Here is a 17043-nt window from a genome sequence, read left to right as displayed (position 1 = left end):
CACAAAAGCTGGCACACCATAGTGGGAAATTAGCAGCAGCCACATACTGGTTTAACATGACGTGGTTGGTAGATTTGCGGCACAAAATGCTATTTTACTACTGAATGAATCATATTCGGACATATCTGTCAGTGGCTTAAAAAGTTAATTTCACATCCTGGCACACACGTGTTCACACACACACACTCACGGTTTGTCACGTCTATTAACAAGAACAGCACTGAGAGAGCGCAGTCCTCCACCAAGACAGGTGTGTGTTCTGCATGTGTACATACCGAATCGCGTGACCTAACTATGTAGCCGGCGAGGGGAATTGATGGGACTCAGAGACACCCCCACAATTTAATCAGTTGTTCCTTGTATCATTTCCAATACCTCCACAGTGGTAGATTTGTAGTAGGATAACAATCATGTGATCGTCAGCAGGCTGCTGAGGTAGCGTTCACTTGTTGCCACGGTTACCGTGCTGCTATCAGACGCTGTGCCGCTACCTCAATGGGAAATCCTAAACAAATCCGTGGATCCAAACCCAGATAGCAAACTATGGGTGAATCAATGTTGAATCTATGTTTAGACCTAATGTAGAAATTATACAGAAAGCGCAAGGTTGATAAAATGTTGACTCAACGTTTGCTTACATAGATTACATGTTTGCAAACATAGATTCAACATTAATTAAACATTGACCTGTCAAACATTTTAATTAAACCAAAATACAATGTAGATTCAATGGCATCTTTTAAACACAAACTTCAATGTTGACAAAATGTTGTTGAATCAACGTTTATCCAACCATCAGTCTTCAACTGTAACCACAATTCAACCTTCTTAACCCTAATTCAACATTGATTTAACATCTTTTGCTATCTGGGTAAAGTGTGATTTATGGTTGAAAAGCAAATGTTGACTCAACATTTTATCAACCTTGCGCTTTCTGTATAATTTCTACGTTAGGTCTCAACATAGATTCAACATTGATTCACCCATAGTTTGCTATCTGGGAACTTTAAGCCGTATCACTGCGGAAGTCTAATCACTTGGTCCTTGTGTCATTTCTGACCGACCCTGAAAACTTCATTTAAATCCCTGAGTCTGTTTTTGAGTGATGTTGGTAACAGAGGAAGGATCACAGGCGCTGATTGTCACATAACTCCACCGTGTTCTTTGGTGGAATAAATAATCTAATTTACCTTCATTCTTTCAGTGCTCTAACGGATCTGGATGCAACAGTTTCCATCACGGTGATTTATGTGGTCCGTTATCTGATCATTTCAGCCGTTCTAATATGTTTCGTGTTTTTTTAAGTGTATCAATCGATGATTTTTTTTCTTTTTTGTATTCCACCACAGTATTGCACGGGTGTAAAACAGTTTAGCTCCGCTTTGGTGAAGCGCTGTGAATTAATTGTTTATCACGGTCTTCAGCAGTAATTTTTGTTGGTAAATGAGAGATATTAGTATCGCACGTCTGCATCTTCAAACCATAAACAAGGAAGTGAATTCGGTGACGTACGTTCATTAGATTTTTGCTGGGGACTGCTATGATTGGTGGAACTCATGGGAGGCAGGCCAAAATTGCGGGAAAGTTGCGGTGATTGGACAAAATTGCAAGGCCGTGCAAAATTTGCGGAGATTGGTTGATTTTGCGTGAATTCGCGTGATCGCAACATCGCAAATTCCTAGAGGGACTGAATAGGCAGCGAAATGTATTTGGCTTCCTTGATCCCGTCAATGACAGCTTGCTGGACATGCTCTGCCAACATGTGTACAGGACGTGCAGCAGTTGAAGCAGAGAGCGGTATTTGCTTGACAGATGCAATAACTCTGTCCATGGATTTGTCGGGGGCAAGTTCTTCTAGAACGGTAACCATGCACTCCTTTAAAACCTCACTTTCCCTGAAAGGCCGGTTATGTTTGCAAAGCACCCAGGAAGCCTGCAGAGTTGCACATGTTACTCTCTCTTGATCAGTTAAAGTGTGCGTAATAATGCCACTTGCATGGGAGTAGGCAGATTTCAATGTGGCGATTTTTCTCTGACGGGCCTCTGACTGCTCAGGATATGAATCCTTGAAATTTATATGTTTAGTGTTGTGGTGACGGCGCAGATTATATTCTTTTGCAACAGCAACAGTTTCGTTGCCAATGAGGCATACAAGTGACGCATTTCGGAAGGTTGGCATGATAAATGCGTACTTTTCAGTCCAGTGATTATTAAAGGATCTGTTTTCCACGTCAACTTTTTGTTTCGTGGCCTTAGAGAGTGCCATTTTACCTGTGTTAAGAGGCCTTTTCCTGTCACTTCTGCGGTGTTTCTTTTTTAAGTGCTCTGTAAATAAAGTTGACTTGAGATGAGGCAAAATATCTCTATCACTCCGAGTGGTTGACTGTGGTACAGGTGATAGGAGCCTGACTCATTAAGGCTAAAAATGCCTGCAGTTTTGTAATGAAATGGAAAAAATATAAACAATAAACATCAAATAATAATGTTATGCCAAAATTCGATTTTTATTTAATTTTTGTTTGAGGGTCCAGCCCCCAAAGTGACTGTCCGGTAAAATTCTGGCCCTGTAACAAATGTAGTTGGTGACCCCTGCCCTAGGGTGTTCTCTGGCCTCGACCAGTTTATACCCATCGACACATAAAGATTAAGCATGTTAAATTCTTGATTGTTAAGTTATTTAAAGATTGCTTTTTATTTACAAAGAGGTATGCTTAGCAAGTAAATCATTATGAAAGAACACAACTAGGATGTCCTTAAGCTGAACACAATTTTTAAAAAGTTCAAATCAAAGGAAAAACTGAATTGAAAACCAAGAAAAACATTATGAACGAACATCCACATTGGCTGGTGTTGCTTTCAGTTGTTTCTATGTAACAAATTTCAGTACAACATCTCTTTGTATTGTCTTTGATTTGTGCTTAATTTAAGATTGATTTGATCTGTGTGTAATAGGCCAGATTAAACCCCCGGGCAAAGCATACTTTAGACCAATTTTTACCCTGAGGGCTGAAATAGCTGAGCATATGTCAGAATATACCCTTCCGGGCTGAAATATATCCCGTGTAATATGAGATTACATCAATCAAATGAAGTTTATCTTAATTTAAGCACAAATCAATGAAATTTAATCAAACATTTTAGGTAAAATAGGGCTGCACAGTGTATCAGTGGTTAGCACTTTTGCCTTGCAGCTACAAGATCCATGGTTTGTGTTCCGGCCTGGGCCTGGGATCTTTCTGCATGGAGTTTGCATGTTCTCCCTGTTAATGCGTGGGTTTTCTCCGGGTACTCTAGCTTCCTCCCACAGTCCAAAAACATGCTCTGGTTAATTGGTATCTCTAAATTGTCTATAGATGTGAATGTGAGAGTGCCTGTTTGTTTCTTTGTGCAGCCATGTGATAGACTGGTGACCTGTCCAGGGAGTCCCCTGTCAGCTGGGATAGGCTCCAGCCCCCCGCGACCCTAATGAGGACTAAGCAGTGTATAGACAATGGATGGATGGATTTTTGGCAAAATATATTATGAGATATTATGCGGATATAATGGTTTATTTACAGAGCACAAATCAAGCCAATCTTAATTTAAGCACAATACAAAGGTAATATAAATAGATATTGTACTAAAATCCACTATAGAGTAACAATTGAAATTAACAACAGATATTGCTGATCTTCTTTGATAATGTTTTGCTTACATCATAATTTTATCTTAATATGCAATTCAGTTTTTTGTTTGATTTGAACTTTTTTATTGTAATTAGCTCAAGGATATTCTAGTTGTGTTCTTTCATAATGATTTGTTTGCTAAGCATACATCTTTGTAAAAAACAACAAAAAAACAAAACCCTAAAAAAAAACTGAACAATCAAGAGTTTAACAAGCTTAATCTTTATGTGTCAAAGGGTAAAAACTGGGCTAGGCCAGAGAACACTCTAGGGCAGGGATGTCAAACTCATTCCACAAAGGGTCAGTGTGGCTGCAGGTTTTTGTTCCAACTAAGCAGCATCACACCAGACCTGACTCATTTAATCAACCGATCTCAGTCTCAGTCTCTCATTCAGGCACCCCATCTGAGCGGATTCTTCCTCTTTGGGTCTCGGTGTGTTCATTGCTCATAAATAATCCCTAGATTGGTCAGACTGTGTGCTGTAGTCTGAGCACACAGTTTGACCAATGACCTGTCTGGAGACTGAGATCGGTTGATTAAATGAGTCAGGTCTGGCGTGATGCTGCTTAGTTGGAACAAAACCTGGATAACCATTTCTGGAACCTGGACAATAGGACAGAGGAAAATTAAAGTGGCCAGAGAACAGATCCCATCTGGCTTGTTGTGAGTTTAACTATTTGACTGTATCTGTGACAAATTCTTGTGATAGGTCCACACTATGAAAGGCTGCTCAGTTCTCTCCACCCAGTGGTACCATTCCTCGAGGACTAACTTAACTGTGAGCAGTTCACAGTTGCCAATATCATGATTATTCTCAACAGGGGACAGTTTAGAAAGCACAGGGGTGTGATTTTTTTTTTACCATGAGGGAGCCCTGGGAGAACAACGCCCCCACTCTTCTGTCCAATGCATCTACTTTGACGATAAATCAAAGACTGGGATGAGAAGGCAATTAGTGTGACAAGCAGCAGTCCAGGCTACTGTTTTGCCTATGGACCAGCCTATGTAGGGGTTGTGTTTTCTAAGTCAGAGATATCCCAAAACCATTGGAGTGTGGAGTGAGTCTATGAGGTGGATGCTGTCTTTCTGTTTACCTGGGATAGATGTCAGCTATTTGGGGCTCAGGCTTCTAAGGGGGATGGATTGGAACTTCCCCGTAGGGATTTCCAGCTGGGTGGCGAGGCTGTGGTCCATAAGTTTTCCTTGAGGGTGGAGAATGTCAATGTTTGACTCAGCCAGCAGAGGGAAGCAGAGATCTGAAAGTTAAGGGGTGACACCAGCATGGCTCAGCAGTACGCCAGTTACTGATGAGTCTGGTCTTTTTCTGGGTGGACAGGACAGCCGGCCACATAATACCCCAATTTCTTACGGTAGATACAGGCACTGGTGTCTTGACGGTGAGCTCACTCTGCAGGGGTCAGCTGGGAACAGCCACACTGCATAGGTTCAGCCTCTGTAGTGGGGACTGCAGGCTGATACACATGGGGTGGACCGCATTGGAGGAGGTGACTTGGGACTTGGTGCTCTCCTTCAAAGCCATTTGTCCAAACCGGTAGACAGAACCCCCTTTTCGACCGAGGCTGTTCTGGTTCAAGATTGGAGTCGGCGCCCGATTCGGCCCCGGGTTTTTGTTTTTCGACAGGCGGTGGGCCGCCTCCGGGATCCAAAAACAGGGACTCGCACTGGCCCCAAGTCGTTGCTGGGCCGGAGGTGGACGGAGGTGAGAGCCCAGTACGTCAGGGGCTGGGGGCGTGGTTACGGTGACCGACCGTCAGCGGAAACACAAGCGCCATTTTTGAACAGCACAGCAGTGCAGCAGCAGCAGCAGGTTTCGGTGAGAGAACTTAGCATTAAAATAGAATGGAAAACAAAATAAAACAGTGGACGGAAGAGGAGACACAGTGCTTCCTGGCACTGTGGTCTTCCTCTGAAGTTCAGACGAAACTATTAGGCGCAAACAGGACGAAGCCTGTTTTCCAAGCCATCCAGAGGGAGATGGAGGGCCAGGGTTATATACGAACAACGGAGCAGCTGGTCAATAAACTGAAGAAACTGAAAAAGGACTATAGAGACCAGAAGGCGGAGCTGGGATGCAGCGGCAGGCTGAAACGAACTCCTCATTTTGATATATTGGATTCCGTTTTAGGAGACCGGCTGGCCAACCAGGCGTCAGGGGCCTTAAACTCGGCCTCAGCCTCTGTGGAGTTCAGGTCTACATCCACTCCTGAAACTGGTAAGTTTTACTTCTCAAACATCGGCTGTAAGGCTGCTAATAACGTGCTTGCTGCAATAGTCGCACATCAGTATTAAGAACGTCACGCCAGCTAACGTAGTATGTAAAACGGGTCGGATCGGAGGTTGGCTATTTTTTGCTAGCCAGTTAGCTGCTGCTAAGCTAGAGAGACACAAGGCCCAAGTGGAACGCGAGACAAGCAGCAGCATGTCATTGCACGACATTACTGCGCTATATTGCAATACTTGTAATGTATTAAAAGTCGTTACAATTCAAATGTATGTGCTGGTTATGCTTTGTCATTAACACAGGCTTTAAAATTGGTTCAAATGACCCAAAAAAGTGTTAACCCGTTGCGCTTCAATTGCGCTTCAGTGTCCTGCCCGCGGTACACTATCTGCATAAGCAACTTGCTAAATGTCTGAAAGTGCAAACGCGACTATACAAACACTATACGCCGATGGAAAGCTTAGATTCTCACGAGTCCGCCGGTATAAACCACTTTCAGATGTGATTACCACAGCGGGTAATATAAACACATTTGTCCAAAAAACAACGAATATCCATCCATCCTTTATCTGTACACGGCTTCAACGTACACAGCACGACTCACATATCCGGGTTCATTACTACACACAGATGAAAATATTCCGCAAAAAACGGCCATAATCCAACCTTGGACATCCAGACGAAACAAGTCAGTAACATATTTTGTCCTAAACATGTCTAGAAGTCTGTATATAATCCACGAATAGGTAGTTTTCAAGGAAATGCACCTCGCGATGCGCGTCCAATACTCCCTGTATTTCTCGTCGTGTTTTTATTTACAAATAGAATATTAGCGATTTTTTTTGTACTGACGATGGATGGAATTGACTGCAGTACAGACAGCACATGCAACGCAGCCATTATAATAATTTCAGGGTACAATTGCGATTGCTCTGTGGCTTTTCAACTTTACTGATGTGGAAATTCAATGTATTTATTTGTCATTCATGTTTTTTTGTTTATTTTTAGTTGTACCTCAAATACAACCACGTCTTTAACGCTGTTGGAAATTATTAACAGTGTGCCTTGTAACTCTTTCAGGCATTATATGGATGAAGGACTTAGAAATCTGTTACTGGAGAACATGCTTTGTAATAAAGGTGCTACACACAATGTTTCTTTTTCATTTTCAATAGAGTTCTCGCTATTGGACTCACTGGACCAGAGGACGTGCAGCTCACTGGTCCCATCCCTCCCCTCTGCGGCGTCGACGGAGCCCACACATTCGCCAGAGCCCACTGATTCGACAGAGGAAGACTCGACAGAGCCCAGAGACTCAGCGGAGCCCACAGCCTCGACACCGTCCACACCTTCGCCAGCGTCCACTCGGTCCATGTCTGGTAAGATTTGTTTAGACTATGCTAACACCGAGCCATGATCAATACGTTTTCATGTAAAGCATCCAAAGTTCCCTAAGGAAAAATAACTTTAATAACCATAATAAGTCATATTCATAACGCGCATCTATGAATGTGACACAAGTACAAACAGCCAATACTTCTTTGTGTGCTTTTACGCAGGAAAAAGGAAGCGTGGGCCAAATGCGGACCTTATCGAGTACTTGGAGCGGAGCGACAGACAATATTTTCTGCTCGCTGAAAGAGACAATGCTATCACAACAGCTATTGAACGCAACCATGGACTGCTTGAGAGGCTGGTGTGTGCGATGGAACATATAGCCCAAAAATGAGCACGCCAGTCTTGTGTTTTGTAAATGTTTGTGATTGTGGTTTGCAGTGCTTTTGGAATTTGTGTGTATTTAAGTATAAGTGATTAAAAAGTGTGATAACAGATGCCTGTTTTGTCATGTGTCATGTTTTATACTGTCACAACAAGCTAGTGAGATGAACTGCACAACTGCAGGAGGGCTTCTGCAGGGCCATATAAAGCATTAAGTCACTGAATTGATTCTAGGAAAAATGAAAGTCTGACATTGTATGTAAATTCTTTACAGTGAATTGTTGGCACCACACATTCTTTAGGCCATTTTTGCAAAAATTTCTGAAAATATTGACTTTTCAATGACTGTGATTTGTGTATCTGCTTGGGTTTGGAAATTGGGGAACTTGGAAGTGGGTCGAATCTTACAATCCATTATTACATCAGTTATTGAAACTGTTCACAAAATCAATTTAGTGACTGGATGCCTTTTAAAGCCCTGCAGAAAGCCTGTGATATGTTGTGATGGACAGGCATTTAAATAGAAGCCTGCAATAGAAATGTCTTCATCTCAAACTTTATTGAAGCAATGGTAACAGCAGTGGTGGGTATTTCAATCCAAACAATATCAACAGTGAGCATGTCTTGAGTCACCTGAAAAACATTAATCAGCATGGTTAAAATATTCGAATAAAGCTGCTCTAACATCACTCCCTTCTTGAGTTCCGTGGTCAGGCAATGGTTGGACAGAAGGCTGAACGTGCACATGTCTGTGTGGGAGCTCCTCACCAATGGTATCCCCATGTTCCTCACAAATATTGTGAAGTACACAGCAGGTCAGCGCCATTTTCTTGCAAAGCTCCAGCTTGCAGTCATTTCTTTTCAGGAGGCACCTCCATCGTCCTTTCAATCTCCCAAAAGCCATTTCTACCACTGATCGTGCACTCCTCAGCCTGTAGTTGTATGTGTGCTGCTCTGGAGTCAGTCTGCCAGTGTCAGAAAACGGCTTCATGAGCCACTTCAGCATGGGGTAGGCCGGCTCACCAATAAGGTAATGTCCAACATCACAGCCAGAGATGGTCAGTTTGTTTTGCCCCAGTAATTGTCCATCACTTAAAATGTTCCACAAATGTGACTGTTTAAGTACTCTAGCATCATGTACACTCCCTGGAAAGCCAACACACACATCCCAGAAAAGCCCTTTGCCATCCACAACTGCCTGCAGAACAATTGAATGCCATCCTTTGTGGCTGAAGTAGTCCTTGGGATATGCTTCTGGTGCAATTATTGGCAAGTGGCTGCCATCTATTGCACCCACACACTGTGGCACTCTCCAACGACTGTTAAAAAAAATTGGCCATTTCCACTAGTTTAGTGGAATCAGGAGTCCTGATGTGTACAGGAAGAAGCACATCGATGACTGCATTACAAAATTCCTGTACACAGTTGAACACAGTGCTCAGGCCTACTCCGAAAAGATGGCTGATGGTCCTGTATTCACTGCCTGTAGCCAGTTTCCAGATGGCAATCGCGATCCGCTTTCGGACTGGGACACACAAGCGGTAGTTTGTGTCTTTTTTTGTCAAGATGTCTCTGGTCCGGTCGCAGATGTACTGAAATGACTCCCGGGACACGCGGAAGTTTTGGACAAACTGTTGCGGGCTGAAATCCGGGACAATTGTGTCCCACCAGTAGCGTGACTGTGGATGTGCCCAGACAACAGGCAATCTCTGCCTCACATTCCGCCTTAACAACATCTGAAAAAATAAACATATGTATTTCATCATCTTATTGCTCTTGTAATCAATACAAGCGTAGTCGAAGCTAAGCAGCTAAGCTAACGCTAGCACGTTTACTGTTAAGTACCGAAACATAATTACCTGTCTTACGCGTAATCGCCGGTTAATGTCACGGCGACGCCGGTGGGCGATCGCTATCAGACTGTCATTCTGTTCATGGATCGCAAGAAAGATTAGAACAGCAAGAAACACCGCTCCTCCAGAGAGGTCCTCCATTGCTCATGTGTGGGCTTCCGTAAAGCGCGAACGTTGTTGAACGGCTACGTACGCAGTGACGTACTGACGTCTTGCGGTGACACAACGACGCTGCCGCAACTCGGCTCATAGCCGGTGGAAAAGCAAACGGGGATTTCGGCAGCAAGAGACCTGAAGCAGACCCGCACCGGTCGTTACCTTGAACCAATGGTTTTCATCCGGTTCCCTTGGTGGAAATGACACATCTTGAGATTTGTTTGTCCAGATAGGAAGTGTCATTATGGGAGGCCAGCTCATCTTTCACAGATTCCTTTGAGGCCCTCAGAAATGCTCCTGAAAGAGTCTCAGGAAGACTACTGGGGTAGCACAATAGTTATGCTACTAGCTGGCTACAATGAATTGGGGTCTGGTGAGAACAGCAGATTGTGAAAAGGCTGGGCCAGTCCTGGAGTGGGATTAGAGGCGAGTGCAGACAGGGTGGTAAGCACATAGGAATGTGGAGCAGTTTGTGACCAGGGTGGACAGGAGGAAGACAGGGCAGGAAACTGGTCCAGAGGAATGGTTTACCAGAGTCAATGGTCTGGCAAAGAATGTTGGAATTAGGTCTTTATGGAGAGGGAGATGATTGCTGTTATCATTTGAGCAAGTCCCTGTACAGCTGCCGTCACTCCTGTGATCAGCCACACAGCTCCCAGAGCGAGAGGGAGAGAAGGGAGAAGTAAAGAAGGAGAGAGAGAAACTCCAGCTAAGCAGGCTGAGGCGGGGAGTCTGGCAGAAGTACCAGCACATAATATAACTCCACTAACTTGTCACCAAGTTAACGGAGCATTATCTGAACAAAACAAATCTAATCAAATATTTTTTTGTTTTTTAAAATATGTTTTCTGTGCCATTTAGTCAGCTGGCAAGTTTTATATAATCCAGGAAAGAATAGTGTAGTGAGATCCAGGTTTTAAGTGATCACTTAACATTCCACAGGGGATCTCCTCCTCAGATAACAACAAACTCTCTCCTCTCAGAAAGCTTAAACAAACAAGACTAAGAGCCCAAAGTGCTTTTTTATGACCAGAGAGAGACCTGTATCATCCCAGATGCGATTCAGAGACATCTGTACCATTCGCCAGGACACCCTAGATTCATGTTTATGATGACCTCTGACTTTTAAAGAAAACCTCTTTTCTTTCCAAAGAAGAGACACACGTGTTCCTATCAGAGATTTCTCCTATTGTTTCCTCTTCTACAGAGAGACTCCAGAGTCCCTGCAGAGAACTGTTAACACCTTTAAATTTAATTACCATTCAAATGTTTGTGGTCCACACCGACAGAACTGCTTTGATGAACTAAGTGTCCTCGCAGCTGGACCTCTGCTGCTCTCCCGGTCTGCCATCAGATAAGCAGGGTCATAAATATTCTAATGACCTGCTTCTCACCTCTGCAGAGACTTTCTCCTTTGTTCAGTCATAGAACTTCTAAAATTCATATCCAAAAATGTATTTTTGTTGTTCTGTGTTTACAAAAGATACAGTGAGATGTCAACATGCATTTTGAACCAACTCCCGTTTTTCTAGCTGGTTTAGATCGAAAGTTATCAAACCTATTGTGTTGCTCATGAACAGTACATTTTTGCTTCCACAGCTCAACATTGCCCCCTATTGACGTCGGAATGCCATGACATATCGAGATTTACAGTGTATTAATTATAAAACTTCGCTTTATCCAGGTTTCAAAGAAGTGAAAACTGTTTTATTCTGCCTTGTATGAACGTATGTTACCATGTCTTCACTGTGATACATATAATAACCATTAGGATGCACACGAACATATAAATAGAAACTAGAACTCACATATTCTTAGACTAGCTTGTATAATCAGTTTATTTTATCTTTGATTGTTTAAAATATATTGTAAGGACCATGGAGGAGTAAACAGATCGTTCTTTTTGCGCGTTTTAATATTTTTAATCATTATTTGATCCGGTTTCATCTCTCCCCTCTGAGCCCAAGGAGGTTCCTCCTTCAGATTCAAAGGAATGCGCGCCTCAGCCGACACTTCCACGCCCCTTCTCAGAGAAAACCCTTAAAACCAGCCATCTTACGTTGCTCTTTCTCTTTCGCCTTTGCTCTCTTCTTACTAACTCGCTTACAGAAACTAAGTTCGAGCGGTTCTTTTGTTCTTTCTTTGGCGCCTTTCACTATCTTTTGTCCTCTTTATTCTAAGCTTATCCTGGTAGCAGAGCTGGCCTTTGCTAACCACGACTCTTAATCATTTTTCTTTTAAATCAAAGAATAGATATCTTCGCTCACTATTTAAACAAATCAAGTCCATTTTTGTTTCACAACAATCATTTTTTTAATCAAGAACTAATTCGATCCCGTTTTTTAGCGGCTCTCTATTCGTCTGTTCTCCAGCCAAAACGGCTGACTGAGACAAACCAAGAGCCTGCAGTTTTGTTTTGTTATCAAGCTATTTTTCAGTCAAGTCAACCCCCGAGAAGGAAGAACGGCTCCTGCGTTCTTCTCACCATCTGCTGAGATCCACCCAGCTGGCCCGAACCGAACCAGAGGCACTCAAAAGCATCAACAGCTACCAGACAGCAGGACGCCAAGACGTTGCCATAGCGACAGACTTCACGGCCGGAGCATCAGCTGACCCGTATAGTCAGGTCCGTTCAAGGCAACGCAGTCCCAGCCGGACCTCGTGAGTGACCCGTTCTCCAACAAAGTAAGCCAGCAAACACATTGGTGTGATCTGAATTATTGGGTTGACGTCTTAAAATAGCTTGAAATCTTCCTTAAATAGCTTCCAAAGTCCTCTTTTAATAACTCCGTTTAGTCACTTATCAGTCGTTCATTTTCCAAATTATTAATCATCTCGTCATACTTTCAGCGGTCTGATTACTCAGTCCATAATCCTAGTTAGAAATGCAAATCTGAATAATTAACACACACACACACACACACACCCCTATTCTCACCCACACACACTTATTATTCCACACACACAAACACCATTATACTTATTACTGTATTAATCACTGTTTTGTTATTAGTTTTAGTCAATAAATATCTTTCATTTAACCCAAAATTACAGTCTCTTTTGCGTTTATATGTGTTGACTGGGGTCAATGTTTTTCGAGGATTCTCGACATTCAGATATTAGACTGTTCAACTGAATTAATCCATTATCAGTTATTTTATTTCTCTACTTTGTAGAGTGGTGCCCCATTTCATAACGAGTGCATACTTATTAAATTAACGTTTAATAAGGCAATATCGCTACAATAGTAATAACAGTAACAGCCACAATAATCTTAAGACAATGCAGGGAACAGAGTCCAGTTTGTGTCTAGTAAACTTTCTCAGTGTATATCGTGAACAAGTTTAACTTGCTGTGCTGTACAGTAGAAAACCACAATGTACATTTGCAGCTTGATTCACAATCTTTTTTTGCAGCATCGCTTGTGAACTAAATTGTAATTGACAGACTATGTACATACATACAGCAGTAAAAACTGGTTGAATGAAAATATCACATTAGAAATTGTCATGGGGGGTTGGAGAACCCAGGTGCAGACACACAGGAGCAGGCAGAGACAGATCACATTTAAACAAAGGTCTTTATTTAAAGAAACAAACCAAACTTAACAGCAACAGGCTGAGGTAAAGAAAAGGAAGCCACCAGAGTTTAGCCAAATAAACTGAGAATAAGGCAGGTTCGGGGAATCTGTGTCAGAGGGGAGACAATGGAACAGGTTGAGAGACAGCCATCGAGGGCAGCAAGTCAAAGTCCAGCTGTGGGAGCAGGGGTCCAAGGGGAAGAGCCAGTGGTGGCTCAACAGGTGGGCAGGCATGGGGGGTGGGGTGGGGGGCAGATTACAAGACAGATGCAGAGGCAGGGAGAAATAAAGGGAAAAAAAATAGAAAGAAAGGAAAAGAAGGAGAAGGAGGGGAGTTGGGATGGGGATCATAACAGAAAAGGGATAAAATTAGTACCTCATAGTGTAGAGCAAGGTTCCATCCTCCATGATTCTAAGTAGTTTATTGGGCATGGTCATGTTGTGGGCCACAGATTTCTTGCCATTATGAAAGAACGTGTCAGGGGTCCAGATCTTACTAGCCATTAGGTTGTTGAGAGGCAAAATGTTCATTGGTCCATGGAACTTCAATCGCTCATCCTTCCAACTCTGGCGGAAGAAAACGTCTACAGTGTACTCCTGAGAGGAAAACAGAGCAGGAAGAGCAATGTCAAAAGATGCTGAGCTGAATGAGTGAGAGAAACACAAGTGGTAACCAGTTTGATAATGTTTTGTTTTTTCCCTCTGCAGGACGGCAATAAATCATACCAGTGAACCAGCAAGTAAAATGCTATGACTATGGAACCTGTACACTGAAATAGGACAAACATTTCCCCTATCCCAATAGACGTCTTGCTGCACACAAAGTGCTTGTCTCAACCATAGATGGTGCTGGATGATAAGAGTGGGGTGTTTTGAAGTTTAGGTTAAATTAATTCAGAAAATCCTGAATCTTAACCTCGTTCATCACATGTAACATATTTTAAATCCAAATTGTAGCTGCACAGAAACAAACATATTTAAAGTAGTGGAGGGAGGCACTGTTGGGGGCAGAAAGGGCCATATTTAGGAACCAACTGCAACAAAAGTCTGTACACTTCTAATTAAATAGTGAGATTATATTCTTCTGTTTCTAACATTTTCCATATATATTTGAAATATTTGATCCTTCTTGTCATGGATGTGCAAATCTGTACAGAAATATATAGCCATTCTTCATTTCAGTTTTGCTGAAGAGCTTTTGCTGCAACTGCCGACTCCCAAATATTTTAAAGCAGCTAGATGAAAGTAACTGAAAATTCTTAGCCACATCATCATTTTCACTTTTTTCCTTTTTAAAAACTTATGATTGTTGGAGTGTGTACGATCACAGTTATGCTAGGAAAAACCCTTCTCTTGTTAAGAGACTCGGAGTCATGTTTTCATTGTACTTGAATAAACTTGCATTCAGAAGGCTAGCCATAACTGTCATTGACATCCATGTTTTAGAATGATGCAGACCCATGACACAATCCCACCTTGATGTTTCACATCTTGCTGTATGCATTCACTGTAATAGTACTGGTCAGGTGTATTTTATATGCACTGGACCCCATTTGATCCAAAATAATGACTATTGACTATTGTTCTGACTTTATGAAACCAAAAGTCAAAGCGGATGCTCAGAGGGGACAGAGCCTTCTGCACCAATTTTATGGAACAAATTGCCCTTGCACCATTTTTAAGACTCATCTTAAAATGCACTTTTATTCCCTGGCTTTCAATCCAGCATGAGACACTGATTTTATTTATGTTTTAGTGCCTATATTGTGTTTCTCGGTTTTTATTTATTTTTTAGTGTCTTTTATTTTGTGATTCTATTTGGTTTTAGTGCTTTTATTATGTATCTCTGATTTTATTTGTTTTTCGTGCATCGATTGTGTATTTTTATATTGTATTTGCTTTTAGTGCTGATTTTATTTGCCCTGCTCTACGTACATGTATGTACAGCACTTTGGGCCATTGTTGGTTGGTAAAAGTGCTATATAAATAAAGCTGGATTGGATTGGAACAGTCAACATCAATTTGATATAAATCCAGGTTGAATTTTTTAAGCTCTTTTATTCAACTGCATACACATCTTATGTCCTTAAAAAGTGAGCTTTGTTACAGGCTCATTTAAGGGCCAACCAAAAAAATAAAAAAATGCATTAATAAAAAGTAGAATAAAATATACTCTTTAAGGGTAACTGATTTTCAGTCTCATAATTTGTCAAGTCTAAAAATACAGAGCTGATCCTATGAGTTGAGCAAGTTTTCACTGAGTAATGAAGGATGGCTGCTAACAGTGAGTATAGACCAGTCATTTGGATCAACAAAAAGCTTATGGGTAAGCAACACTTGTCTTTGTTTAAAAAAAAAAAAGAGTGTAACAATTTATTAATGATATAGAAATCCATTCATTATCTATACACCACTTAATCCTCATTAGGCAGGGGGGATGGAGCCCATCCCAGCTGACTAACAGTGAAGCCAGGAGACACCCTTGCAGTTCGCCAATCTATTGCAGGGCTACATACATAGAAAAACAATCACACTCACATTCACACCTACAGTGTGTGTGTGTGTGTGTGTGTGTGTGTGTGTGTGTGTGTGTGTGTGTGTGTGTGTGTGTGTGTGTGTGTGTGTGTGTGTGTGTGAGTGTGAGTGTGTGCGTGGGTGGGTAATTATAGGGGTTGCGGGGACCTAATGTCCTCCCAACCATAGGAAAACCAAAAGAAATGTCATTTGTGGGGACCTCATTTGGGTCCCCATGAGGGGAAACAGTGTTTTCTTTGCCATGTTGTTGTTACTGAAAAAAGTAAAAGTGCAAAAACGTTTCTTTAGGGTTAGGCATTGTTTTGGTTAGGGTTAGGGTAAGGGTTAGGGGTTAGATATGAATGGGAGTCAATGGTAGATCCCCACAAGGATAGGAATATACAGTGTGTGTGTGTGCCTGCATGCATGCGTGCATGTGAGTGAATGGGTGAGTAAGACATACACAAAGTGAAGTGCCACTATCTGATGCAAGTTTGATGAGGATGTAGAATGTATTAAATATGAGACCATCTCTTTTTTTCTGTCTTTTGAATATGCTGTTGAAACCAGAACTACTTCTATCCTTCTGCATTTTACCTCTGTGGCACTTGAATATTTGAGAAAAGTCAGTTGGGAGTGGGGAATTGGTTGGGATTGTGATGAAAAAATGAGGAAGGCTTTTAAGGTAAGAAATGTGTATTATGTGTTGGTGCATATGTGTATATGTGCGCAGAAGCATTGTAACAGTTCAATGAGAGTGTCAGCACACTGGATTTTGATATTTAACTGTGACCATGCTTATTATTCACTTTCGTAAAAGAAAAGGTTTGAATTATTTCAGGTTTATATGAAATCAATATTATGCAACTATTTTACTTAAAAATCTGCATCAAAACTATTTCGATGGCGAGAGAAAATGATTTGGTGGTGAAAAGATAATGTTGCCATTTGTACCATCTCCACACCCTAAGTGTCTGTTCTTGCATTACATACCTTTTATGGTATGATTGCAAAAAGTGCATAATGCTTTATGGCACTATGTGACACACCACCAACTATGGTTCTTCAGATTGCTGGAAGAAGTAATTATCTCATTATTCTCAGTACAGACATCATGACTGAGGTGAAGAGACAGAGGAAATAAATAAATCTTAGACTGGCTTTTTGCTTTTAGCTACTCCTACATATTTTTATGGATTGTATTCAAGTGGCACCTGGGGATAAAAAATGACATTTTTCATAACTGCTGTTTGTGGCATTGATTCATTATCTATTTGGTAACCTAATGTGTAAACTAAAGACTGTTATTCAGC

At 41.7% G+C, this 17043-nt stretch overlaps 1 protein-coding gene across 2 annotated transcripts in view; it reads right to left on the bottom strand.

Annotated features, from left to right (window-relative positions):
• The window catches only part of gabra2a (gamma-aminobutyric acid type A receptor subunit alpha2a), a 59344-nt gene that overhangs the window by 21527 nt on the left and 20774 nt on the right, over positions 1-17043 (bottom strand). For both annotated transcript variants that reach the window (XM_051947065.1, XM_051947067.1), the window contains exon 4: positions 13593-13813. In XM_051947065.1, coding sequence (XP_051803025.1) covers positions 13593-13813 — 221 coding nt within the window. The remainder of the gene's footprint in view (positions 1-13592; positions 13814-17043) is intronic.

The sequence above is a fragment of the Acanthochromis polyacanthus genome, chromosome 1 (genome assembly GCF_021347895.1).
Source record: "Acanthochromis polyacanthus isolate Apoly-LR-REF ecotype Palm Island chromosome 1, KAUST_Apoly_ChrSc, whole genome shotgun sequence".
Classification (NCBI taxonomy): domain Eukaryota; kingdom Metazoa; phylum Chordata; class Actinopteri; family Pomacentridae; genus Acanthochromis; species Acanthochromis polyacanthus.
This window is presented reverse-complemented; position numbering and strand designations above follow the sequence as displayed.